The 27,208-nt window shown below is 43.2% G+C and overlaps 1 protein-coding gene across 1 annotated transcript; it reads left to right on the top strand.

The window, feature by feature from the left end:
• On the top strand, window positions 1-27,208 carry LOC101611952 (somatomedin-B and thrombospondin type-1 domain-containing protein-like). The gene is made up of 5 exons (XM_045144229.1): window positions 1-220; window positions 8,815-9,009; window positions 23,093-23,183; window positions 24,351-24,527; window positions 26,671-27,208. Exons 1-5 carry the CDS (start codon window positions 7-9, stop codon window positions 26,786-26,788), a joined length of 795 nt encoding a protein of 264 aa, XP_045000164.1. The 5' UTR covers window positions 1-6; the 3' UTR covers window positions 26,789-27,208.

Here is a 27,208-nt window from a genome sequence, read left to right as displayed (position 1 = left end):
CCGGCCATGAGGGTCCTGTGCTTGGCGCTGTGCGCGCTGGCGCGGCTGTGGCCCGGGGCGCTAGCTGGCTGCTCGGAGGCCGGGCGCTGCTGCCCAGGCAGGGACCCAGCCTGCTTTGCCCAAGGCTGGAGGCTGGACAGAGTCTACGGGACCTGCTTCTGCGACCAAGCCTGCCGCCTCACCGGGGACTGCTGCTTCGACTACGACAGGGCTTGCCCAGGTGGGTGGCTGGAGCCAGGGCGGGTCCCCAGTCGTTTGCCCCTTGGCCAGCAGGCACAGGGCAGGGTACAGGAATGCGACCCAGGAGCCAGGTTCTCCTCTGGACCCCGCCAGCCCCTCCAGGCCAGGGTCTCCTGGTTCCCTGTACTGTCTGAAGCACCTGTCTCCACTAGGGCAGGACTGAAGAAGCCAGAGCCCTCTGCTGTGCTTCTGGAAAGGTGTGGGGCCGCCTCTGCTGATGAGTTCCGTGACTCCGGTTGTCTAGCTGTACTGGGCCACGTGGGAACTTGCGGGATGGCACTGACAGGTTCCAGAGATGTGCCCTTGGCCAGCAGCCTCTGTCACATTCATTCTGTCAACCTCTGCAGTGTTTGGGGCTGGAGAGGGGTGATGAGAACAGAAAGGTGTGACTGGCCCACTTTGTACCAAACTTGCTCTGGGAAGGTCCCTTCCTCCGGAAAGAAGTTCGCTGAGGTCTGAAGTCATGATTGACCCTAGACCCCAGCGTGCAGCACAGCCCCTTCCTGAGTCCCACCATGCTCTTGGAATCCAGTTTGTGTAGCATGTCCAGGGTTTATTTTTTATTTCTCACGGTCTTAGTCTCTAAGTCTTTTTCAAATCTTAGATTTCTCACAGTCCCTGGCCCCTCTAAATAATCGAGTAATTGCTGATTCAATTGAATTAAAAGTTAAAGGCAGAAAAGGGAATGTATTGCTGAGGAGACTCCATCTCTGAAAGTAAACAGTTATTTTCCTTGCTAATCACATCACTCCCAAATCCATGCATCCATTAGGGTTAAAGCTCACGGGCCTCCCAAAATATGGGGTCCTCAGAGTCTTTTTGGTAAAAGATCCCACAAAGCTGTTCCATCTCCCAGGATCCAGATGCCTAGTAGGGACAAGCACTTCCACTCTTTGCCAAGTGAAGAGGCTGCCACCCTAGGTCAGGCCAGTCCTTAAAGAGGCTGTCAGCTGGGACAGCCCCTTCACCCAGGTCAAGTACTGGAAGAATGCAGTTGGAAAACAAGAAGATTTATGCACTGAGAGCTAAAGATTTTCCTGTGAATAGGAATATTCTTTTTTGAATATTATTACAGTTTATTTATTTGCAAGCACAGAGGAAAGAGAGAGAGAGGGAAGGGAGGCAGACAGAGAGAGAATGGGCAGGCCAGGACCTCTAGCCATTGTAAACGAACTCCAGATGCATGTGCCCCTTGTGCTTCTGGCTTACATAGGTCCTAGAGAATCAAACATGGCCCTTTGGCTTTGCAGGCAAACACCTTAACCACTAAGCCATCTCTCCAGCCCAGTATATTATTTTTGATAAGTTTCTTTGCCTGTCCTACTCCAGGGTCAGAATGTTTTATCTCTGAAATAAGCAGAAAAAGTTATATTCAGGAAACACAGTGTCCAGCCACTGTCTATAGCATCCTAAACTTCTGTGTGCTTGGGTTAAGTGGGTAACAAGCAATGCCTCTCTCAGGAAGAGCTTGCCTGCATTATAAGGTAATTACAAAATTGCTGGTGCTTAGATAATGTGTCTGGGTTTGTAGAAAACACAGAGATGGAAGATACTGAACACTAGTGCTATAGTTTCAACACTGTGGATCTAATAACTGAGAGGGCTGCTACATGGCTTAGGGGCAGACAGTGTGCACAGCACTGACACACTGGGCAAAGATGGTTTGTGTAGGCCGGGCGTGGTGGCGCACACCTTTAATCCCAGCCCTTGGGAGGCAGAGGTAGGAGGATCTCCGTGAGTTCGAGGCCACCCCGAGACTCCACAGTGAATTCCATGTCAGCCTGGGCCAGACTGAGACCCTTCCTTGAAAAACCAAAAAAACAACAGCAACAACAACAACAAAAAAGATGGTGGTTTGTGTCCCAGGTGAAACAGCAGGATACTGTGAAATTGTGTCTCACTACTTGGAATGGCATGCAAATGAATACTTATGACTTATTTCTGGAATTTTCCAATTAATGTTTTCAGACAGTGGTTGGCTGTGGGTAACTGAAATCCTGGAAAGTTAAACAGGGGAAAAAGAGGGAACTACTAGCAAAATAGGTGATGTAGGAGATGATCTAGAAGAAAACGTGTAGAAGATCCGAGGAAGTCTTTGCAGAGGAAAGCATGGGGCCCTTGTCGACGTAATGAGCACAGGTCTGAAGGAGAGGAGTTAGGGAGGGGGTTCTAGGAGGGAAGACCAACATCTCTGTTCAGTTGCCCATGGAGGACAGGCTGGATACGTCAGGCCCTAAGAATAAACACAGTGATCCGGACAGAGTGTGGATGCAGCCAGATCTGGAAAGATTAAGCCACTTCAGAGGGAGGAGGAAATTGATAGGAACTGGTTTGTAAAGAGGCCCCACAGTGCAACATGGAGTTGCAACCCCCCCCCCCAAGTCTTTATTTGGTCACAAAGAAACCCCTTCTTTCAACATAGGAAGAGGTAGAGATAGTAAAATCAGTTGTTTTGGAGTTAGTAAATTGAGAAGAAATAAAGTGAGATTACCATCTTGTGAAGAACTCACAGCAAATCCTGGCAAGTGTATACTGGGAGACTGGCTGTTATGGTGGATGAAGGTGCTGAGGCTAAAGAAGGGAACAGTGTTCTGTAGAACTTAAAAGAACCATGAGCAGGAGTCCTAAATGTACTTTCCCAAGGGGTCTACAACAGAGGACCTTGAGGGCTTAGACAGAAGATGCAGATATGAGGCTGAAATGGCTTCTTGCTGGTGCATTCTCTGGTCTGATGTTTCTTGTGAAGGAACAAAGGAAACAAGACTATTGGGAGCTAGCCACTTGGTAAGACTGAGCCTACTCGTGCTGATACAGATGGGAGCAAGAGCCAAGAGGACGATCAGTGCCAAGAAGCGCAGCCGCCTTAACCCCAGACAAGTGCAACTCAGCAGACATAGCAGGGTGGCCATAGGCCCACCTCCCCTGGCCAGAGCAGATGGGGATAGCTGACAGCTGTCTGGGAGAGGAACTCCTAACAGACTGCCTCTCAAATATTTATTTGCTTTTGAATGTTTCTCCCTTTAAATAATCTTAATGTCTTTTTTAAAGTTTAAACTTATTTGCGTGTCTATGTGTGTATGGAGGGAGGTGCATGCCAAAGTCCCTTGCCACTGCAAATGACTACACTGCCTGGCAGAAAAATAATTTGCCTTTTGGAGCCAGTGTAGGGGGTTACACCTGTAGTACCAGCACTCAGAAGGCTGCAGGAGGAAGAGTGACATGAGTTTGAGTTTTAGGAGAGCCTCGGCCACAAACACACACACACACACACACACACACACACCCCTAAAGTTTGAGGATACCTTGTTCAATCCTGTTTGCACAACTCACAGAGCTGTAGACCTGGAGAAATCCAGTGGTAACCCAAGACAGGAGATGTCCCCTACAGAGAAAGATAGGGAAAGGGCATAAGAAACAGTAAGATGGTGAAGGACACAGAAAGAAAACACACATACTTTTTCAGTATGCTCTGAAGCTCTCCAGTGAGGAAAACTGGGATCGAATGAAAGGAAATACTTCACACCACAATATCGAAGGATTACTTTCCAGATGTGATACTGACAGATATAAATGGATTAGAGAGGATTAGGACTCTTGGCTGCCAGCAGAGTCTGGATCTCCCCAATTTTAAGGCATAAGAGGCCACTTTCTTTCCAGGGGACACTTCAGGACCATGGTTGCTGTGACTGACTCAGGGTGTTTGGCTCTGCGAGCTTCTGTGGAGAATATTCCCAGAAGAATGAAAACATGCATAGAGATCCCAAGGTCAAATCATGCTTGCTGTGTTCAGAAGAGGTCAGTGTGGTTGGAGCTTGACGCTGAGGTGAGGGGCATGGGTGAGAGCAAGTGTGTGGAGCACTAGATAGGCCTGGAGGGTCAGGTCCAAGTCAGGTCTCCCAGGACCTCATAGGGCATGGCAGGGTGTTTGGATTTTATTTCAAATGGCATGAGGATTTACAAGGTAAGCCTCCCTTCACACACACACACACACACACACACACACACACACACACACTCTTAGTGATTCATTTTATAATTATACTTGGATATGGCTGGCTATCCCTGGTAGAGCATATGAAAATGTATTTCAATCATGCATAAATATGTGACTTTTCTGTTCTTGGCTAGTCTCCTGTAAGTGGAGGTAAGGAATATGTGATAATTAGAAAGCTCTTGAGGAAGTGATACAGAATCAGCCAGTAAGAAAGACTTGGTCATTCCTCACTATTTGGATGAACCTATTGCATCACTCTGTAGGAAGTCAAGAGCCAGTAGGAACCTAGACATCTACTTTGTGCCTCTGCTCACCACTCCATGGTGGTGTTTCCTGAAATACCTCCCAAGTCAATAACTCCATGCACAGCTCCATCCCATTGGCTGCTTCTAGGAAACCCAACCTGAATATTAGATTTAGTTTAAGCAAAGAAGAAAAGTCACTGAATTTCCTGCATCCATCAATTCCAGCCTTCTTTCCCTTAAAAGGGACAGGATGATGTCACCAAATCCTAACAGTTAAGCCAGTGGGAAACAATGACAAGCTTGGAAACTGGGGTCCTCACGCTGTAGCTCATTAGGTACCACAGTGGCAGACTTTATTAATAGCTGGAGAAGTCGATGTGAAAACTGATAAAAAAAGATTTTAATAAAGAATATTCTAACATGATGTCTTTAGATATGAATTAGATAAGCATTGGTGGGAAAAGGGACAGGAATACTAATGGAATAGTTCAAAAGGAAATGTGTGTCATGAGCTAAAATATATGACATATGGTAATAAATCTGTCAGAAGGTCCTGTACTTCCTCTCACCTCTGTGGGCAAAAATCTCTGTGATCTATGATGGCTTCCAGGTCAAATAATCAAAAGTTCACAAGCAAATCAAGGGGACATTTTTCACTGTGGAAGAGGAATAAATAGCTGAGATTTATTTTCCAAAAACCTTTTTTTTACAGAATATAATTACATGTGAATTTCTTTCTATTTTATATTACAATGATGCCAAGCAGATGTTGTTGTCCTGGGCCTTAGAACTCTGGTTACCTTTATGCAGTATTTATTTATTTTAGTTGGTACAGAAGATTTAGATATTATTTATTCCAGCATTTTCATAAACAATTTCTTTTAGTTGGTTACTTACTCATTTAGAATGATTCTCACTAAATTATGCCTAGGCTGGTCTTGAACTACTGGATCTAGTGATCCTCTCTCTTCAGCCATTGAGTAACTGGACTATAAGTGTACCACTGTGGTCAGATCTTTTCTTTCCTTTCTTCCTTTTTAAAAATTTTTATTTATTATTTATTTGTGTGTGTGTGTGTGTATGTGTGTGTGTGTGTGAGAGAGAGAGAGATAGAGGGAATCAGAATAGGCACTGCAAATGAACTCCAGATGCCACTTTGTGCATCTGGCTTTACACAAGTACTCGGAATCAAAGCCAGACCATTGGGCTTTGCAAACAACTGTTATTAACTGCTCAGCCATCTCGCTAACCTTCTTTCTTTCCTGTTTTTTTTTTTGGGGGGGGGATTTATTTATTTATTTATATGACAGAGAAAGTGGGGGAGGAGGAGAAAAAGGGCACACCAGGGCCTCCAGCCACTGAAGATGAACTCCAGATGAGTGTGGTCTCTTGTGTATCTGGCTAATGTGGGTCCTGGGGAATTGAACCTGGGTCCTTTGGTTTTGCAGGCAAATGCCTTATCCACCAAGCCACCACTCCAGCCCCCTTCTTTCTTTTTTACAAATATTCATTTTATTTTTATGAACTATACAATGTAAATATATTGCATATTGGTCAAATTCCCACTGGATTATATTCTTATTTCCACTGTATCCCATCCCCATTCCTCTGAAGGTCCTCCTCAGTGGGTTGCTGGTATTTACTGCGGGGCCATGAATGCAATGGTCAGTCTCAGTTGAGGAGGGACAGTGTTTCCTTATACACTTTCCCATCCTGTAGTTCTTACAATCTTTCTGCTTCCTTTCCCACAGTGTTCCCTGAGCTTTGGCTGGCATGTTACAGGTCTCGTTTAGTATTGAGCTCTCTGCATCTGAATTTCTGCTTTGATGAGTTTTGAGTGTCCTTAGTGTCTATCACCATCTCCCTGGAGCTGGTTGTCAGGCTAGCAGTCAGAGCAGCAATCATGCTTAAATTGCCACTCCCTTTGTAGTGTTTCCTGGTCCCTGTAGAGATGACTAATCTCATGATAGGCAGTCAGCTATGTTTTCTTGACATATTGATGGATCTTGGTTCTCCCTGGTATTTGCTGCCATCTGTTAAAAAAAAAAACAAAAAAACATCAGATTCTTTAATGAAAAGTAAGACTGGCATGGATCAAAGGTGGTAAACAGATGGGCCTGGTAGTGCATGCCTTTAATCCCATCACTTGGGAAGCAGAGGTAGGAGGAAATTTGAGGCCACCCTGAGACTATATACTAAATTAGCATGGGCTAGAGAAAGACCCTACCTTGAATACTTTAAAGAAAAGTTGATAAACATACTGCTTTCAATGTTCAATGAATTTTTTTGAAATGAATTTTTAAAAATTTTTTTATTTATTTATTTGAGAGCAACAGACACAGAGAGAAAGACAGATAGAGGGAGAGAGAGAGAATGGGCGTGCCAGGGCTTCCAGCCTCTGCAAATGAACTCCAGACGCGTGTGCCCCCTTGTGCATCTGGCTAACGTGGGACCTGGGGAACCGAGCCTCGAACCAGGGTCCTTAGGCTTCACAGGCAAGCGCTTAACCGCTAAGCCATCTCTCCAGCCCTGAAATGAATTTTTTTATGATTTAATTTTTGAGAGAGAGAAAGAGGGAGAGAGAGCGAGAGAGGGAGAATGGGCGAGACAGGGCCTTTTCAGCCACTGTGAATGCACTCCAGATGCATGCTCCCCCTTGTGCACATGTGCAACATTGTACATTTGCATCACTTTGAATCTGACTGCATGGGACCTGGAGTTTCGTACATACATTCTTAGGCTTTGCAGGCAAGCACCTTAACAGCTAAGCCATCTCTCCAGCCCTCAATGTTCAATGACTTAAAAAGAAATATTTTATATTTATTTATTTACTTGACAAAGAAAGAGGGAGGGAGGGAGGGAGAGAGAGAGAGAATATGAATGGATGCACCAGGGCCTCCAGCCACTGCAAACAAACTCCAGACACGTGTTGTGTTCCTTGTGCATCTTGCTTATGTGCGTTCTGGGAATCGAACCTGGGTCCTTTGGCTTTGCAGGCAAATGCTTTAACCATTAATCCATCCCTCCAGCCCTGTTCAATGACTTTTTGATTGACATACCCTCTCTTCTTAGCCAAAGAATAGTGGAAGCCTCTCTCTAGAGTCTAAGACCTTCCTATCTGCAAGATTCTGACTTGATTCTCCATGCCAGATATGAATTCCCTCCTACTGCATGGGCCTCATATTCAACCTGAGAGCAGTTGATTTCCCTATAGCCTGTGTGCCCCTATTACACAGGTGTGTACATCTTGCCCAGCTAGTTGATTTTGTAGCTTGCAGTATTTCCTGCTTGCTCACACTATTGGTGACCATTATCACCCAGCAGCAAACATTTTTGGTTTTATATATCTTTTCCTCTGTTTCCTACAGTGAATGTTTATATAAGTGTTTTGGAAAGGTAGGAAGAGGGGAATGAAGAAAGGGTGGTGTGGTGGTTTGATTCAGGTGTCCACCATAAACTTAGGCGTTCTGAATGCTAGGTTCCCAGCTGATGGAGATTTGGGAATTAATGCCTCCTCAATGCAGTGCATTGTTGGGGGCAGGCTTATGAATATTATAGCCACTTTCCCCTTGCTAGTATTTGACACACTCTCTGGTTCCTATTGTCCACTTGATGTTGACCAGGAAGTGATGTCCACCCTCTGCTCATGTCATTTTCCCTGTCATCATGGAGCTTCCCTTTGAGTCTGTAAGCCAAAATAACCCCTTTTATTCTCACAAGCTGGTCTTGGTTGGGTGATTTCTGCCAGCAATGCAAACTTGACTGCAACAGATGGCTACCAGGTATGGAATACAGTTAGAAGAAATAACCCCTTACAGCACAGTTGAGTGACTATGGCTGGTTAAAATTAACCTTACCTAACAAAATAGCTAGAAGTTCTCAGTGTAAGAAAATGTCAAATGTTTAAAGTAATGGACATACCAATAATCCTCATCTGATCATTACACTGTGTATATATGTACTGAAATATCACACCGACACCCATAAATATGTACAACTGAAAAAAAATCTGAAATGGAAAAGAAATAATATTCTAAGCAGGGGCAGGCAAAAGTTATTAAGAAAGAAACAAAAGGAAAGAATTTACTTGGGTGTGTGTCCTGGGTGGATCCTAGGATATCCGCCCACCTCAGAGGTACCTAATAGTCATGTAACCATCAGGGTGGGTGGAGCCCATGTGAACTGGGGCCTGCTGGGGCTCTGTGCTCCCCCTGATACCTGGCCAGGTCAAGGCAAAGTTTGCACTGGCTATGCTCTACTGTTTGTGTTGGGGGGAACATCCCGGCTGGCTGGCTGGGTTTGCACAGGTGAGCATCCTGTCCTGTTGTTTTGCAGCTCGCCCTTGCTTCGTGGGAGAATGGAGCCCGTGGAGCGGCTGCGGGAGCCCGTGCCGGCCCGCCATGCGCGTGCGCAGGCGCTCGGTGCAGCAGGAGCCGCGGAATGGAGGCGCGCCCTGCCCACCGCTGGAGGAGAGAGCCGGCTGCCTGGAGTACGCCCGCGCGCAGGGCCGGGACTGCGCGCACTCCTTCGGTACTGAGCTGCTCAAGGCCGCGGGCCTTTGTTCTCTTTGATGACCTCTTCACCTCCTAAAAGATCACGTGTTGTGCAGGGACAGTTCCATGCTGTGCCAAGAGTGGGATGAGCCAGTCTACCAAAAGTGGGCAGTGAGTTCAGGAAATCTTAGTGAAGGGATTCGTGGCCAGTTGCATACATGCCTTCCTTTCCCTTGCTTCCCTCAGTTGTGTTTTTTCTCCCAATGGCCCATTTCTTAGTGTGCATGGGCTCAGTGATAAAATAAAGCACATACATTGGGCTCTTTGCTTCTGGTGCTGGGGACTGAGCTCACTCACTAAGCAAGCACTCAGCCGCTGAGCCCCACCCAGCATTCTCACACACACTTGTGAGTTTTAGTAAGTTAATTACGCTGCTGAAGGAATGCTTTAGGTAGGATGGTGATATTTCACACAGGATAATGAGTGTTCAGTTGGGTAGCCATTTCATTGCTACTGTGATTTCAGATCAAACAAATTTTAATTTATACACTAACATGAAAAATGATAGAAAAGAGATAACATTTATTAACACTGATAAAATGATCTTTTAAAACACTCCCCTCTCCTCTGAAGCTAACTGGACTGAGAGCTGACGTGGTCAGATTTGTGCTTCAGTTGAAAAGATTGCCCTGTCTGGATGTAATGGCAAGCACACATACTCATAGCTACTTCACAGACAGAAAGATCACTAAAGTCCGGAAGGTCAAGGCCAGCCTAGACAACATAACCAGACTCTCAGTTCCAAAAAAGAAAGGGAATCTCTGCTGTGCAATAGTTAGTTAGTGGAAGGTCCAGGAGCTAGCTCACTGATGTGCTAGGGACTGCGTGTGTCTCACCGAGAAAGAGTCCAATGCCAGAGTGTTGATCTGGATTGAATCCAATAGAGCAAAACAGAAACCTTTCAGGAATGCAAAGACCATATGTTCTTCACGGGAATGTGGATAGTTTTATGTTATCTCAAGTTTATCCAACAATTTCATTTCTCCCTTTATTCCACATTCTAATAGGTATTTATTGATACCAGGCATGGGCTGGATGCTGGAGGTTTGGTGGGCAGGACAATTTGCATGAGGCCTGCTGTGTCAACATACATTGAAGTTGAGTGGGTGGGACAGAAACATCAGATGATCCCAGGATTAATTAATTCCATAAATTGGCATCCTTAATAATTGGTCCAGCTAATTGCAAACAAGTGAAGTGCAGGTATAATATGGCCATTCCTCTTGGTCTCAGAGTGCGGGAGGGTTTCCTGGAAGATGGAGTAGAGAAATGTAGAGCTGTCTAGATAGTCATCTGTGGGGGGTGTGGGGGGCTAGGAGGTTGAAGGTTTGGGGGCTGATCAGGGGCAGCCATGGAACCAAGAGAGGCAGGCTCTATTGGACAGTGCGTGCTTGGACAGGGTGGCATCACAGCATGGTGTGCTTGGTCCAGGAAGGGTAGGAGTGGCATACAGAGGAGTGGGGGTTATAGGAAGTAGCAAAGTAGAGGGTCAGGGGAGAGGACTTAGTGTCTTGGTGATATTGCTCAATAACAGTGGGGAGTTTCTGGATGAGAGAACCCTGTAGAACAATGGCATCTTGGAACTGTAGAAACATAAGGTTCTGTCTGATCAATGACCAGTGGATTCTGGGTATAGTGCCATGGTATGTAAGCAGGCAAGCCCTAAATGGCTAAAAATCTGCTTGTTTGGCTATTTTTAAAACAACTGGATATGTGAAAATTTGGGTTTGGTGCCAACAGCTTTTGAGTTAAGGAATTTCAGTCTGTGGTAGGGAAATAGCCAAGCTATGGACCATCTTTTGCTCATTTATGTAATAAATGTAGCTAGGGAAACATGGGTTCCATTTGAGAAGCCCGAGGAAGGCTGTTATGTGGGGGGCCTATTTTTTATTCTGGTCTTTTTCTGAAGAGCCCTGGGAAGCCACTGACATGTTTTCTGCAGGGACTATTGTAATCAGATCTATGAAAGGAAAGGATCATAGTGGTGGGCTGGTCTGGAGGCTTCTTGTTGATTCAGCAGTCACCTTAAACTCATGGAGAAACAATTTAGTGTCTCCAAAGTGGTTACTCAAAGGAACAGACAGCATCAGGACACAGTCACGGTGAGCACAGGTCCTCTACAGAAACAGCAGGAGAGCCTCAGCAAGGCCACTGCACAACATTGGCTATTTGTTGTTGTTGGTTGTGGTCTCTCAAGATTCGAGTCAACATGTCAGAAAATCATCCGCTCTACTCATTCATCGTGTTTCTTAGGCACACTATGTTCTTGAGTGCTGTCTCAGGCTGTTGGACTTCCCTCCTTAGCCCTGGGATTCTACAAAAGGACCGAGTGGCAGGGAGGTCAGGAAGAGGACAGAGAACACAGCTGAGAGTGCCAGGAAGCATGATTGTCATTCGCCCAAGGGGCAGTGTAGCCCTGGGCAACCAGGCTCAGGCCCAGAAAGCTGGGGGCATTCTTTCTCTGTGCATGAAGATGTCCACTCCTCTGCTCTGTGGTTCCAAATGACCTTCTTCCAAATGTCTTCCAATTACCTCCCATCACTGCTTGTGCTACTGTATCCCATTAAGAGGATTTGATGCTGCCAATTTTTTTCTTCCTCTTCCTGGAAAGTGCTAAGGATCTTAGTTTAAAATTGAATGGCAATATCTGTATTTAGTCTTTCTTATAAATTACAAAAAATAACAATCCTCTGGTTTGCAAAAAGAAAAGAAGTCTCCACATTGTTAGCCCTAACCTTTGTCCCCAAGGGTTGTCTTCCCAGTAGGATGCTTCATAATGATAACTCCTGTCCTAGGCTGAAAGGAGAGGATGGGAGCCCTGGAGTATTCCATTCTAGTGTTTTCTAACATGAGGTTCTGGATCAACAGTATTGGTACCACCAGGGAATTTGTTATTTGTGTTCCTGGGGCTCTACCTACCCAGACTCATGGGTTCAGAATCTCTGGCATGGGCCCAGAACTCTTAGTGTAGTGAGTCCTGCTGGGGTTTCAGATGTTCACTGGAGCTTGTGTCACTGCTGCCCGGGCATGGACACACATGCCTGCCTCTGTCACTGCTGCCCAGACATGGACACACGTCTGCCTCTGTCACTGCTCCCCAGGCATGGACACACATGCCTGCCTGTGTCACTGCTGCCCAGACATGGACACACACGCCTGTCCCGTCACTGCTGCCCAGACGTGGACACACACACCTGCCTGTGTCACTGTTGCCCAGGCATGGACACACACGCCTGCCTATGTCACTGCTGCCAAATTTTCCAAAGCGCATTCTCTTTTGTGATGACATTGCAAAGCAGAGAATTAGTTTTCTCTACCACAGAAGTTTTCAGAACTAACAATGATAGATGCTTGTTCACTCAACAAGAGGGAGATAAATATTCTTTATTTGCTTAAACAAGCCTTTTCTTCCTCAGGGTGTCTCACTAAGATTACTGGAGCTCATGAAATATACTTTGGAAATTTCTAGATAACTAAAGGGAAAACCAAAGGGAAGTGGAAATGGTAATGTTAACATCCAATTTGGTGAATTCTTCAGGGCCTCTGTCCCATTTCATCCCAGCTCTTGTGCCACTTGGTTCCATGAATATTTGACACTCACTGAGCCCATACTATGTGGCATCACTGTGGTGGGTTTTGAAGATCCAAACCTGAATAGCTCAGGCTGGTTATCACTACAGTAGAAAGACACTTAGGTGGGTGTGGGTGCATGGAGGAAACCCACGGAGGAAAACTTTGTTCTGCTGCATAATCACCTGTGTGCCTCTTACTGCTTCCCTCCAGCCTGCTAGACTTCCTAAGTATGGATTTGGAGCCTTTGTTCATGGCACACTCATCCCTCACACCTGAATTACCTAGAGATTTAGTAGACATCAAGTCAGTCTTCATAAAAACCCTAAAAGGGAGTGTATTTGTTTTTATGGCTTCTGTCACAAATTACCCGAAACTTAAAGAAGCACAAGTATTATCTGACAGTTCTATGGGATAGAATTTCAATATGGCTGTACACAGACCAAAGCCAATGGATCAGCAAGGGTATATTCCTTTCTAAAGGCTGCAGCGATGTCCAACATTTGGACTTCTCTGGTACACATCATCATCTATGGAGTTCACACTTGAGAACTGCAAGAGTGAAGTCACAAAAATAATCACAAAGATGTAAGTAATTTTAAGTAAATTTAGAATTTTGTTTGGGCATGCATAATTATTATGAGTCTCATGATTAGACACCTCTGCAGGTGAAAACTTCCTTGCTTTTTTGTGGGTGACGGAATCCTTGACAGACAGAAACAGGAAGTGTAGGAGAGGATTTCCTTTTTGTGGAAAGCAGAACTTGTTAAGTAATGACGTGAGCCTGGATATTTAGCTAAGGTGACTTCCAAGCACAGTGTTGAAGGGTAGCCTCATTCTTGTTGCTCATAGTAAAATAGGTGCAGGAAAACAAAAAAGATATAGACATAGGGGAAAAAAAGTTTAATGAAACTAGGATATGGAATGGAAAATTCTCAGCCTACTAAAATGGCCAAAAGGTGCTAAAATTAAGAGATCTGCTCTTAGAAAAACACTGGAGGTGTGCATGTCTTAGAAATGTAGTGACAACACAAATTCTTTATTGCAGTTCTGTAAGTCAGAAGTCTTATGCAGGTCTCACTGCACTGCCATCAAGGTGTTAGCCATTCTGCATTTCTTTCTGGAGACTAAAAGCGTGACTCGGATCTGTAGTATCTTCCAGCTTCTGGAGGCTGAGCACATTTCTTTTTTCATGGACCTTTCCTCCATCTCCACTCCCCGCAGTGCTTCATCTGCCCATGGCATTCTTTTGAAGTCGCATCTCCCTTCTTCTCCCCTGATGTCCCTCTTTGAAAAAAAGTTCTTACAATACTCTTACAATAAAAAGTTTAAAACTTTTTATTCACAAGTATCATGTATGCATATAATATATTTTGGTGGGCTGGAGAGATGGTTTTATGGTTAATTAAGGTACTTGCCTGCAAAGCCAAAGTACCAAGGTGTGATTCCCCATACCCAAGTAAGCCAGATGCACAAGGGGGCGCAAGCATCTGGAGTTCATTTGTAGTGGCTAGCATTCCTGCCATGCCCATTCTCTCGCTCTGTCTGTCTCCTCTCTCTATCTGCTTGAAAATAAATGAATAAATAAATTAATTAATCTGCGAGATAGAGAAATGGATTAGCAGTTAAGGCTTTTGCCTCTGAAGCCAAAGGACCCACGTTCAATTCCTCAGGACCCAAGTAAGCCAGATGCACAAGGTGGCCCGTGTGTCTAGACTTCATTTATATTGGCTAAATATCCTGGCGTGCTCTCTCTCTCTCTCTGTCTCTTTCTCTCTGACTCTTTCTTTCTCATATAAATGAAATGAATAAAATAATATATTTTGGTCATAGTCACCTTTGTTAATCTTCTTTTGTGCCTCTCCTCTGCAAATTCCTTCTTTAAACACCCCTCTTCTTTCCAAATACTTTTTCTTCTACTTTGATGATTTTTTTTTTATTTCCTCCTCCACCACTCATGACAAAATGTTGGTGGCCCAATATTGTGCAGGTGTTGTGAAAGTAACAGCAGTCACTGTGAGGTCATGAATGTGACAGCACATCCAGAGCACTCCCCCCGTCCTCTAACTCTCTCGTGCTTTCTGACCGCCACCCCCCAGCTTCCCTGCACCTTGCAGAAAGCTATATAAATGTGTTATTTAGTGCTGAGCACTGCACAGTCACTGAGCACTTTGATGAGTTTTGAGTCTCCCCAGCTGTCACAGCCAACTGCAAAAGAAGCTGCTCTGACTAATGCTCTCTGACGAGAGCAGCACTGGTCTGTAGAAGTAAACATAAATCTTTAGGGGCCATTTGATGAGCACAACATATCCAGTTAGCCAAACAGCGGTAGCAGCTTCCTCCTCAGGGCTTATGGTCTTCCCAACCATGGGCTTTTGACTGTGTTTTTCGGGAGCAAGTGTGAACCAGGATTGCATTCTCTCCCATGAAGTGGTCTTCAACCCAGCCAGAGAGTAGTTTGTTACCCCCATAGTAGTCAGGCCACTGTTGCACAGTAGGCACATCTTGCCTGTGACCAGACCTCTTTAAAGTCCCTTGTGATTATCTAGGACCCATCTGGGAGACCCAGGAGAGTCTTCCTGACTGAAATTCAACTCAGTAGTAGCTTTTACTTCATCCCTTAATTCCTCATTGCCAGGTAGCATTATGTACTTGCAGGTTCTGGGGATTAGGATGTGGGCAGCTTTGAGGTGCCATTTTTCTGTTTACCACCAGGAATGGGACAAGATCATTAACCTTGCTTGATGTGTGAAGGCCCTGGAGTTTTGGGAGGTGACAACATTGTGAAAGGCTTTCAGGACTTAAACCTGGATCTCATGGCCACAACTCCTATGGAAATTTCCCACCCCCATATTGTCATCATTGAAGTTGTTAGAGACTCATGACTAAGCAGAAGTATGATAGCCCCACAAAGCAGTAAACAAAATAAGATTTCTGAAACTCTCTTGTTGAGGATGTTATCTTGCTTCATTAATAGTTATCATATTTTATTCTACAAACAAATGTAAAAAGCTGATTTAGGGCTGGGAAGATGGCTCATTAGGTAAGAGGGCTTGCTGTGCAAGCATGAGAAGATGAGCTGATCTCCAGAACCCAAGAAAAAAGCCAGGCATGGATGTGCATGTCTGTAACCCCAGGGCTGAAGTTGTCAAAGATAGGAGGATCACTGGGGAACCTGGTGAGCAAGTAAAACTGAAAAAACAGGGAGTTCCAGGTTCAATGAGAGAGATTCAGTCCTAGGGAAATAAGGCAGGCTGGAAAAGCAATAGACCCAACATCTTTCTGTGGCCTCAGCATGCATTGGGTATGGGACACATGTATCTACATATGTGTATATACATCTCTCACACACACATACATACACACCACAAAATAAGTAAAAGGCTATTTTTTTTCAATTCATCACACATTACTGATGTTTATTTGCATTCTTTACGCTGGGCATGGTGGTGCATCCCTTTAATCTCAACAGTTGAGAGGCAGAGGTAGGAGGACGAGCATGAGTTGGAGGCCAGCCTGGGACTATAGAGTCCGTTCCTGGTCAGCCTGGGCTAGAGTGAGACCCTGTTTTGAAAAATAAAGAGACAGAGCCATTTTTCCTCCAAGAAGATCAATGTGCATTAAGATAAATGATGTGCTCCCAGGAAGGCGTGATTTGTCAGGTTTCCATCTCATTCTCTTCTGCCCAGTATCTACAGACCAGAGAGCCTAAGCCTGCCTTTGTGGCATGCTATTGTGTCACAGGGCTTATGAAATTCTCAAAGCAAATTTCTTTCATGTTCAAAGGAACTATGTGCACTGCCATGCTTTTTCAGAGTGGAAGTTGTTAAATGAACAATGGTGGGCTCATGGAGTGCCAGGAAAGTTGGCAAATAGCCTGCGAACAAAACACATATCACATTTGAATGCTGCTGCCAGAAAGGGGAAGGGAAGGGGAGCCAACATTTATGCAGAGCCTTTGTCCTGGGGCACCGGCTGCGTGCCTCCACGCATGAGCAGAGTGGGACTGACGGCAAAAATAATTTCTAAATTATTTACAATTCTTAAGACATGAAAGTAAACATTTGGGGCAATATTAAGGAGTGGTTGTGGTTCAAAGCACCCCAGGCAATCTGGCTTCTGGTCTATTTGCTGAAGTTTTGTAGGGGGGAGGTGAGGAGGTCCTTGTACTGGAAATGCCAGTGATCCACATCCTGGGGCTGCAGCAGGCAGAGTGGAGCCGGCAAGGTCCTGAATAACTGACTTGCTTTCTAGATGCCAGCTATAGTGAGGCTGGGGCAGAAAGATCAGGAGTTCGGGGTCATACCAAGACCTTGTCTCAAAGAAACAAGCACCATAGGCACAACTGTGAACACTGAAACTGAACATATACATAGATTTTGTATATGTGTGAGAATGAGAGAGAGAGAGAGAGAGAAAGAGAGAGAGAGGGAGGGAGGGAGGAGACTGGTTCATGTATACTGCTAGCCTGGCCTCAAATTTTGTGTAACCAAGGATGACCTTAAATTGCTGATTGGCCCACACCTTCTGAGTTCTGGGATTACAGGTGTTTACCACCACCCCTGGTTTGTGTGAAACTGAGGATCAAATCCAGAGCTTCTTGCACACTGCACAAGCCCTTTACCAACTAAGCTCATCCTCAGCCTTAGGACAGTAAGTCTTAAAAACCAGAAAGTATTTTCTGTGTTGAGAAGCTTTCTCACTCAGCTGCCAGCTATTTTTCCATAATGAATCGCTATGGGCTCTAGTTTCATGAGAAATAAAATTGGTTTAGCACCTTTGTACAGCAGTTTTGTGAAGTGTGAACGTATGGTGTGAAATTCCTCTGTAAGTGAGCAGGCTTTGGTGATACAAGGGGCCTTCACGCTGAGGGGACACCTGCAGTCCACCGTGCCCACTGTTGCCCCTGTACCACACCTCTCACAGGGCCGGATGGAACGCCAAGTGATGGGCTAAAACTGCCCCCTCTTTCTTTCTGTAATCTGACTTCACATTATACATAGTGATTTGTGACAGAAAAAGAAGCTAAGGCAGATTTTAAGTACTTAATGGGGAACATGCTTCATTGAACATGGAACTCTCTGTCACTTGTGGTTCTCAGGAGCATGCTGTGAGAGGCATTGCCTGGCTCTGCCATTGCTAAACATGAGCCTTGAACACATTTTTTTTAAAGTATTTGATTTTAATTTCTTTATTTTCAAGCAGAGAGAAACAAAAGAGAGAGAGAGAGAGAGAGAGAGAGAGAGAGAGAGGGAGAGAAAATGGGCATGCTAGGACCTCTAGTAACTGCAAATGAACTCCAGATTCATGCTCTCCATACCTTTGAGCTGGAATTCAGACCTTCCTCAAACACACCTTTGGGCTGGACCCCAGGATCAGCTCCACAGTGATACCTGTTCCAGCAAGGTGGCTGGAGACCCAAGCTACAAGCTTTAATAAAACACTTGAATCAATGGGGGGCATACATTCTAACTACCACTTATATGAAATTCAAATGCGTGTTTTGTTTCTAATCATTGAGTCTGATAGAAACAGAGAGGGATCTGGATACGTGCACTCACTTGCTCTTTTTCCATGAAAAGCAGCAGTCACCTTTAGAAGGTTTTACATATCTCTGTGGAAAACTATGAGTCATGTCACTGCAGCAAGGAACCGCCTCCAAAACTGGGATTCTAGCCTGTCCTCCAGGTGCAGATCCATTTCATACTGGGAAGACTAGGCACCAGACCACCCAACAAGAATCAACCCTTGGAATCAAGGGCTAGGCTACCCTTATCTTTTCTTCCTTCACTGTCTGTGGTGGCTTACCCCTGTAATCACAGTGTTCAGGAGGTTGAGGCAGAATTGTCATGAATTTGAGGTCATTCTAGGCTCCAGAGTGAGACACTTCTAAAAAAAAAAAAGATAAACACAATTCACTAAGGATACCTAAAAATGTAGAAAAGAATTAAAGGCCTGCCATCTTGTGGCAGTAAGGTACCATGTAAAATCAGCATTTATTTATTTATTTATTTATTTATTTTAGCAACTAGTACATTCATGCAGTTTTACTCATGTTAATGATAATTTTGGCATCTCAAAATCTAATATCAACTTGTATCTTCCCTTCTCAGGATAGTCCAAATTCTGAAGCTATGGGTAGGAAGGGCTGTTGAGACATCTATAAGCTCATCAACCTTCCACATCCACAGATCCCACATCTACAGATTCAGCCAGCCAATGATTGAACATATTTGAGGCTGGGAGTGAGGGGCTGACGTTTTCCTTCTTCATTAATCTGTAAACCAGGACATCTTAAACTTTTTACACTCACAAACTCTGAAAATTGACTTGACTCCAGATAAATAGGTGTATAAAATGCATACAAAATGAACTTTTCTTGATAGTAAGTCATAAAAAAATTTATTTAAGTTTTTATATTATCTTTAAGCATGAAAAAAAATTGGCATACTAATGAGATGTGCTTACTTTTATATAAAGAATGAAAACTTAAATATTTGATACTGTAGGATATAGAGCATCTTCAACTTTTTCAAATTGCTTGATATTTTGATTTTATAATAGCCAGTGCTGAGAACACTGCTTTGTATAAACACAGTACAAAATGGCACAAGTACGATTAGGGTAATTTCAGAAATTGATGGCAATTTTGTTCTAATCCAAAGTCAAAATTCAATGAATGATTTTTTTATGATACTCAACTCAGCAATTCAAACAACATTCAAAAATCATTTACTCATTTATTTGCATGCATGCCTGGATATGTGTACTCCCAGGCATCTTGCCACTTCTAATGAACTCCAAATGCATGTATCACTTCTTGCATCTGGACTTACATTTGGTACTGGAGAATTGAACCTGGGCAAGTAGGCATTGCAAGCAAGTGTATTTCACAAATGAATGATCTCCCCAGCCCTCAAACAGCAATTTAAAAAATATAATCCAGAGATATACTTAATTTGAAATTTATATGCTATTGAAGTAAACTTCTCATTGCTAGAACAAAATATCTAAACAAAATTATCTGATAGGAGGAAAGAGATTATTTTGGTGTATAGTATCAAGGAGAAGTTTTAGTATGACAGGGCAATTACAGTAGAGCCAAATCTGGACATAACTTCTAGCCACAGCAGCTGGCAGAAAGCAGCAGGAGAGAGAGAGACAGACAGACAGAGAGAGAAAGAGAGAGATTGATTAAGATTGAGAGAGAGAGCGAGTGCTGAGCTCTGGCAAGGGAAAAGATGGATCTAACACTACTAAGACGACTCCTAGAAACACATCCCCTCTAGCAGGGTTCTACCCCACTGCCCAAATTACCACCACCTGGGCCCAAGCATTCAAAACACAATACAGTGAACAACTGATTCAAATCACATTCCTCCAGTGGCCGCCACAGACTCATATCTACCTCATGATGTGAAATGCATTCAACCCAATTTTTAAAATTTACTTGAAAGAGAGAGATACATAAAGAAAAAAAGTAAATGAGTGGGAAAGAGAGAGAGAGAGAGAGAGAGAGAGAGAGAGAGAGAGAGAGAGAGAGAGAGAATGGGCTTGGAGGGCCTCTAGACATATTCACCCAGACATATTCACCACCATGTACATCTGGCTTACATGGGTATTGGGGAATCAAACCTGGGTCTTTTGGCTTTATAGGCAAGTTCCTTAACTGCTAAGCCATCTCTTCAGCCCTCAGTCCATCTTTTTTAAAATCTTTGTAATCTTTTAACAATACCAGTACTAATCTGAAACTTGAGACAGTCTCTTAACTATGAGGCCTATAAAATTAAAGGCAAGAGAAATACTTTCAGCACCTAATGACACAGGGCAAACATTCCCACTGCCAAAACAAGGCTTAGCAAAGAAAGATTAAATCAGTGTAAGATCAAAAACCAACAGGGTAAACATCAAATCCTACAGCTTTAAGCCCAGCATCTAGAACCCATAATGAAATCTCTGGGTTCCACATTTGGTCCCACCAGCTGGGTTACTGGTGGCTCAAAGTAAAATCCATTGTAAGACAGCAGCTATTCTTAGCAAGCAGTCCATAGTCCTGACATTTTCAAAATCCTGGGGTCCCCATTGCTTCCCATATTTCATCCTCGTGACTCCATGCCATGGCCTTCCAGGGCCTCGAGGCCTGCCTCATGTTGTCCTCTGGCCACCTTCAAATGACCACACTGCAAATCCAATGATCCTCTATTTCCTGCATATTTTATACTTCCAAAACCAGTACCAGGTGGACTAAAAGGATTGTCAATACAGAGGAGAATAAAGCCAACTATGAAGAGGAGGAAAACTTCTTCAGCATTCTTTCTTCAGGTACCCTCCCTTCAAAAGAGTCAGCATCTTACCCAGAGTTCCAATGCAGAAAAGCCAGTCCATCTCAATGTTGGTAATCTCTCAGTAAATTACAGCAGAACTGGACTACAATTTATGGCCCGAAGTTTTCATTTCTTTCTGTGACAACTGTAACTCTTTCATATCCTTTAGTTGCTTTGTCTGGTAAACATGCCAGTCCATTATTTTTAAATTCAGCTTCATACAAGTTCTCAAGACATGGGCAGAGCACAGCCAGCCTCTTTGCACAAACTGCTTAGCCCAGTTCTGACAAAATTCTTCCTCCCCTCATTAGCCAAGCCTCCAAGTCCCACACAATTCTTTCTGCATTTAAGTCTTTCAAGTCTCTCAAGAATGGTCCATCATGCTCTCTGTAGCACTGAGAGGTGTCTCTCAGCGTAAAGTTTAAAAGCCTTCCACGCTCTTCTCTTAAATCAGTTATAAAAGTACAAAAGGCATATGCTCAGGTTTCTAACAGCAACATTCCTACTTGGCTAGTGCTAATTTTCTGTTGTAGTTACTTTGGCATTGCTGGGATAAAACACATGCCCAAGGGCAGCTGGTCTGACTAGAGGGAAAGTTTCACCAGAAACGATGGTAAAGCAGAGGCAGGGGCATCTAACCCTTGCCACAGCTACTGGCAGGAAGCAGCAAGAGTGAGCTGAGCTCTGGCAAGGGGAAGGTGGTTATTATAACCCCTAAGTCAGCCCCTAGAAGCACACTTCTTCCAGTAAACTCCACCTCCTAAATTGCCACCACCTAGCAATCAATCATTAAAAATGTGGGAGTCACTGGGGGACTTCTCATTCAAACCAGCACATGTGCTGAGGAATGATGATAGAAAAATACTAAATGGTATTTTTTTTAATTAATCCATTATGTGTCTATGAAAGCAGAAAACTTTGTATATACTGTAAAAACACCACAGGTAGGGGCTGGAGAGATGGCTTAGTGGTTAAGTGCTTGCCTGTGAAGCCTAAGGACACTGGTTCAGGGCTTGATTCCCCAGGACCCACGTTAGCCAGATGCACAAGGAGGCACACACATCTGGAGTTCATTTCCAGTGGCTGGTGGCCCTGGCATGCCCATTCTCTCTCTATCTATCTGCCTGTCTCTCTTAAATAAATAAATAAATAATAACACTTATTGATTTAAAAAAACACCACACGTCATAAAATACACCAGTCTCAAATCTGGGCTGGGACAATGAGTTATGTGATGTGCACAGTGCGAATGTGCATGGTGTGTGTTCAGAATCAAGGCTACAGTGAAATTATGTGATGCAAAATGGGTAAGTGCAGCCAGAAACACCTCACATTCATTTCATATTTGATTTATTCATTTATGTGACTCCATATAGGATCATGACCTGTAGTTTAAGTAGCTGGTCCCTAAACAACATAATATAACAACTATGTGCCATCAGTCCAGGTTAATGCAGTACTGGGATTATTCTCAGGATTTTTTTGTAAGCAAGACAAGCACTCTACCAACTGAGAGATACCCTATCCCTTTCCTTTCATTTTTTAAAAAATGTTTTTGTTTTTCTTTTCAATATATTTTTATTTATATATTTGCAAACAGAGAGGGATAGAGAGAAGACAGACAGACCAAGAGAATGGGAATGGCAGGGCCCCCAGGAGCTGCAAAGGAACTTTAGGTGCTTGTGCCACTTTGTGAATCTGGCTTTAGATGGGTCCTGGGGAATCCAACCTAGGCCTTCAGGATTTGCAAGCAAGCGCCTTTAACTATTGAGCAATCTCCCCAGCCCTCCTTTTCTTTCATTTTTAGAAAATAAGATTCTTTCTCTTTCTCATTTTGCAATCTTTATTACCTTACCACTCCCTTCTCAGTTTTCTTCAGTTTCCTGCTGATTTTCTTTTTATCCTCTCATCTTCCTTTCACATAGTTGTATGACTACAGACAGCTAATCTGATGTCTGCAATCCCCTCTGTAAATATCTGTATGCTCACAAATATTTACTCAGTTTGATCCCATGGACCTTGTGACAGCCTTGCAATGTGTCTTAGTAGTGTGCCAAGGTCTTAGGATTTAGAACTGGAGACCTTAGACAGGTATAGGACCCTGTTTGGGAAATTTGTTCTGAATACTTTGGCTGCATGAATTCAATATGATTTTCCTTTTTCCAGTTCCTGCCTTTATAACTACTTCTGCATTCAACAAGGAAAGAACAAGACAAGCTTCATCTCCCCAGTGGTCTACACACATGCAGGATGCTGGGTAACTTGGTATTGTTTTAAAAATATTATGTTTTCCCAGTATATCCTCAAAGGATGTATTGGTTTTGGCTCAACTCTCCCGTTACATGTTGGTTACCTTTGAGTGAAACATGACTTCACCACAGAGATGGGGAAGTACTTATTCTCTCCTCAGTATGTGGGACTATGATTATCCCACTCAAAAGTTTGATCTTCAAGAAGGAACAATCTATTTAAACAGGAGATAGTATGATTTGTTTAATCACACTAAAGATGCTCCTCTGAGAGTCTTTATGAAACCATGGGGTCCTATATCATCTCTGCTTTTGAAAGTGGCACACACTTTCACTCAGAGGATTTCTTATTGACACTTCATGGCATAGGCTGGAAGGTGCTGTCGTGGTCACTTGAGGTCCCTTCTGCTATCAGCCTAGTGAGAACAGATGGCCATATATGCAGATCCCCATTCCCATCTGTGGGTTGTTGCAGATCACAATTTTTTTATTCCTAAAAGTGAGAATATGAAATTGGCATTGTAGGCACTGGGGAGATGGCTCAGCAGTTGAAAGCAGTTACTTGCAAGCCTGCCTGCCTGAGCCCAATTCCCCAGCACCCACAAAAATTTAGATAAAAAAAATGACACATGTGTCTGTGATCCTAATGTCCTACAGGAATGTGTACCATACCACATAATCATGCATTGTACACATCCACACACATCATATCATCATCATAGTAATAGTAATAATAATAACAAACTGGTATGATGGTACCTACCTGTAATCACAACACTTAGGAGGAAGTCAAGAGGATCAGGAGTTCAAGATAAGTCTCAGCTATGTAGTGAACTTGAGGTCAGCCTATGCTACATGAGACCCTGTCAGAAGAGAGACAGAGAGATATAGAGATAAAGAGAGAGAATATGACAATATTAGTTGGTCATAGTGGCTACACCTGTAGTCCCAGAATCCTAGCACTCAGGAAAATGATGAAGGAAGATTGCTACAAGGCCAGCCTGGGCTACACAGTGAAACCCTATATGAAAAATAACAGTGACTTTAAAAAATAACAATGACAAGAGCATTAATATTTATTGCATGGGTTTGGTGTGGCTTCCTAAGACTCTCTACAGCATTTTCAGGCTACTACTTATTTTCACCAAGTGAAATTTTTACTTCTTTTTCCCTAGATACTGTATGGAGTTCAAGACAGAGTCCCTGACTCCTCATTGTGCTCTGGACAACCGGCCCCTGACCCGGTGGATGCACTATCTCCGAGAGGGATACACAGTGTGTGTGGACTGTCAACCTCCTGCTATGAATTCTGTGAGCCTGCGTTGTTTTGGAGATGGCTTGGACTCCAGTGGGTAAGGGAGGGCAACTGATCATGTGGCTTTCCTATTGTCTTATTCCAACCATCTGTCCTCTGTGTCCTTGCGTGTAACATCAGCACGATGTGGACAGTGAGAAAAAAACCTTCCTTCAGCAAACCAAGCTCAGGGATTCAGTCCCCAGTATTCAATCAGAGGCTTTCTGGACCAGAAATTCTTGGGCTAATTAGGATACTGGGGTTCAGGTGAAGCTTTCAAACAGCCACAAAATGCCTAGTTGCTACAAAGTGGTCTTCTTAAGACCACTTGAATCTGAATCTTCTGGGATAGAAATTTAAAATATGAATATTATTGGCCCCACTTTGGACATAGTGAATCTAGACTCTTTGGGGGTGACATTTTAATCTTCTTTTTAGTTAGGAGCTAGAAATTTTTTCCTATAAAATTCCAGAGGCTAAGGACTGGAGGGATTGCTTAGTGGTTAAAATTCTTGCCTATGAAGCCTAAGGACCCAGGTTCAATTCCCCCGTACTCACATAACCCAGATGCACAAGGTGCTGCATGTGTCTGGAATTTGTTTGCAGTGGCTAGAGGTCTGAAGCGCCTCCTCTCTCTCTCTCTCTCTCTCTCTCTCTCTGCTTCTTTCTCTCCCCCAAATAATTAAATAACATTAAAAAAATTCCAGAGGGTAGGTGTTTCCTGCTTTTCATCCCACATATTCTGTCATAACAATTCAACTCTGACACTGGGACATGAGAGCCGAAGATATCTTGGCTTTGTTCTAACAAAACTTTATTTATAGGTACTAAAATTAAAATTTCATAGAATTTTCGTCTGTCAAAAATATTATTATTCTTTTGATTTTTCTTTTAACTCCTTGCTGTATTAATATTATTTAAGACAAGTCTCAGTTTAGCCAAGGCTGGTCTGGAACTTACTATGTAGGTCAAGCTGGCTTGGAACTCATGGCACTCTTGAGATACCATTCTCAGCTTCTTTTAACTCTTAAAAATACTAAATTCATCCTTTACTCACAAATGCATACAAAAAGATGGGGTAGGCCCAGAAGCGGTCATAGCTTGCTGACCCTGCCAGGTGATTCAATCCCCCAGTGATGTTTTAGAACCACCTCATTATAGAGCAGGTTTGTCAAAAGAATTAACTCCAAAGACATTTTTCCACCTGGCAAACCTATCCTAGTTCTGTACTTACTTGTCAGTTAAATCTGATAACCTAACTCCTAAGAGAGGGGGCACTGAAATAGCTGTTGGACAAGCACCAACTTAGTCACACCTAAATTGTGATTTTTGGCATGTCAGATGGAGCTTGTAGAAATAGATTAAAAAGTAAAATATCAGCCTTTCCAGTTAATCATTGTGCCCATAGCATGTTTTAATATTTAATAATTTGAATGTATGTTTATTAGTCACTTGTGCCCAATAGGTTGTATTGAGTTCACCACATGAACAATAAAGTGGGTAAGGAATTCATATCAAATAAAACTTAATATTCAGTCTCAATATTTTTCTGAATACCTCATCTATGTTTTGGCCTTAAATGTGTTTATAATTCAATTTGTACTTAATAAAGAAAGCACTTCAACCCTAGCTAAAATACAAGTGACTTAACAAATAATAATTTTAATGATATGGCTTTGCTTTCTTTCTACCTCTCCTATTTTTTTTCTCATTATACAATCAAAAGTTGGAAATGAATGAAAGAAGGCCATTTGGTTTAGATCCTTGTATTGGGATCAATAAAGAGAAATTGACACAGTAACCCCAAAGGATTATCTCAACAAGAGGATGTCCTTAAGGAGGGATTAATTGGTAGTTACTTTGATTTAAGAAGTTTGATTTGGGCTTAAGAGATTGCTTACTGATTGAGGCACTTGCTGGTAAAGCCAAAGGACCCAGGTTTGATTCCCCAGGTAGGTGCACAAGGCAGTGCATTCATCTGGAGTCATTTGCAGGGGTTAGAGATCCTGGTATGCTTACTGTCTTCTTCTCTATCTGCCTCACTGTCTTTTCTGAATTAATTAATTAATTTTAAAGGATTGATTTGAAGAATTTGAAAAAAACTGTGATCACTATTTTTCAAAACACGTTAATTTCTTATTCTGTAAGAATTTCTTTGGTTTGCTTTGCATTAATTAACATTTCTAAAATTATCATTTCAGAAATCAGACTCTCCACTGGCAAGCCATTGACAATCCTCGATGCCAAGGAACCTGGAAAAAAGTGCGTCGAGTTAACCAGTGTTCTTGTCCATCTGTTCACAGTTTCATTTTTATATAGATTGCTGAGCAAATACTTCAAAATGTGCTTATAAACATACTAAACACTGATAAGTTGTTTTAAGCCTTCATAAACTTACAAGTCTGGCCAAAATTTCTGGGCATGAGGTATTGCCACACTTGGCTGCTGAAAAAGACAATTTATGGGCTCATTCTCAAAGAACCATGGTAGCTATGTTTTTATGTTTACTAACTCGGGTATTCACACTCGAAGTTCCTTTGGTTTTGTGCCCTTCACGTTCCATCCAGTCACACAATACATGTCTATCTGTTTACTTTAGTGTTATTACCACGAAATCCAGTTTTTAAATTTTTTTTTAATTTATTTATTTGAGAGCGACAGACACAGAGAGAAAGACAGATAGAGGGAGAGAGAGAGAATGGGCACGCCAGGGCTTCCAGCCTCTGCAAACGAACTCCA

Source organism: Jaculus jaculus, chromosome 2 (assembly GCF_020740685.1).
Source record: "Jaculus jaculus isolate mJacJac1 chromosome 2, mJacJac1.mat.Y.cur, whole genome shotgun sequence".
Lineage (NCBI taxonomy): Eukaryota > Metazoa > Chordata > Mammalia > Rodentia > Dipodidae > Jaculus > Jaculus jaculus.
This window is presented reverse-complemented; position numbering and strand designations above follow the sequence as displayed.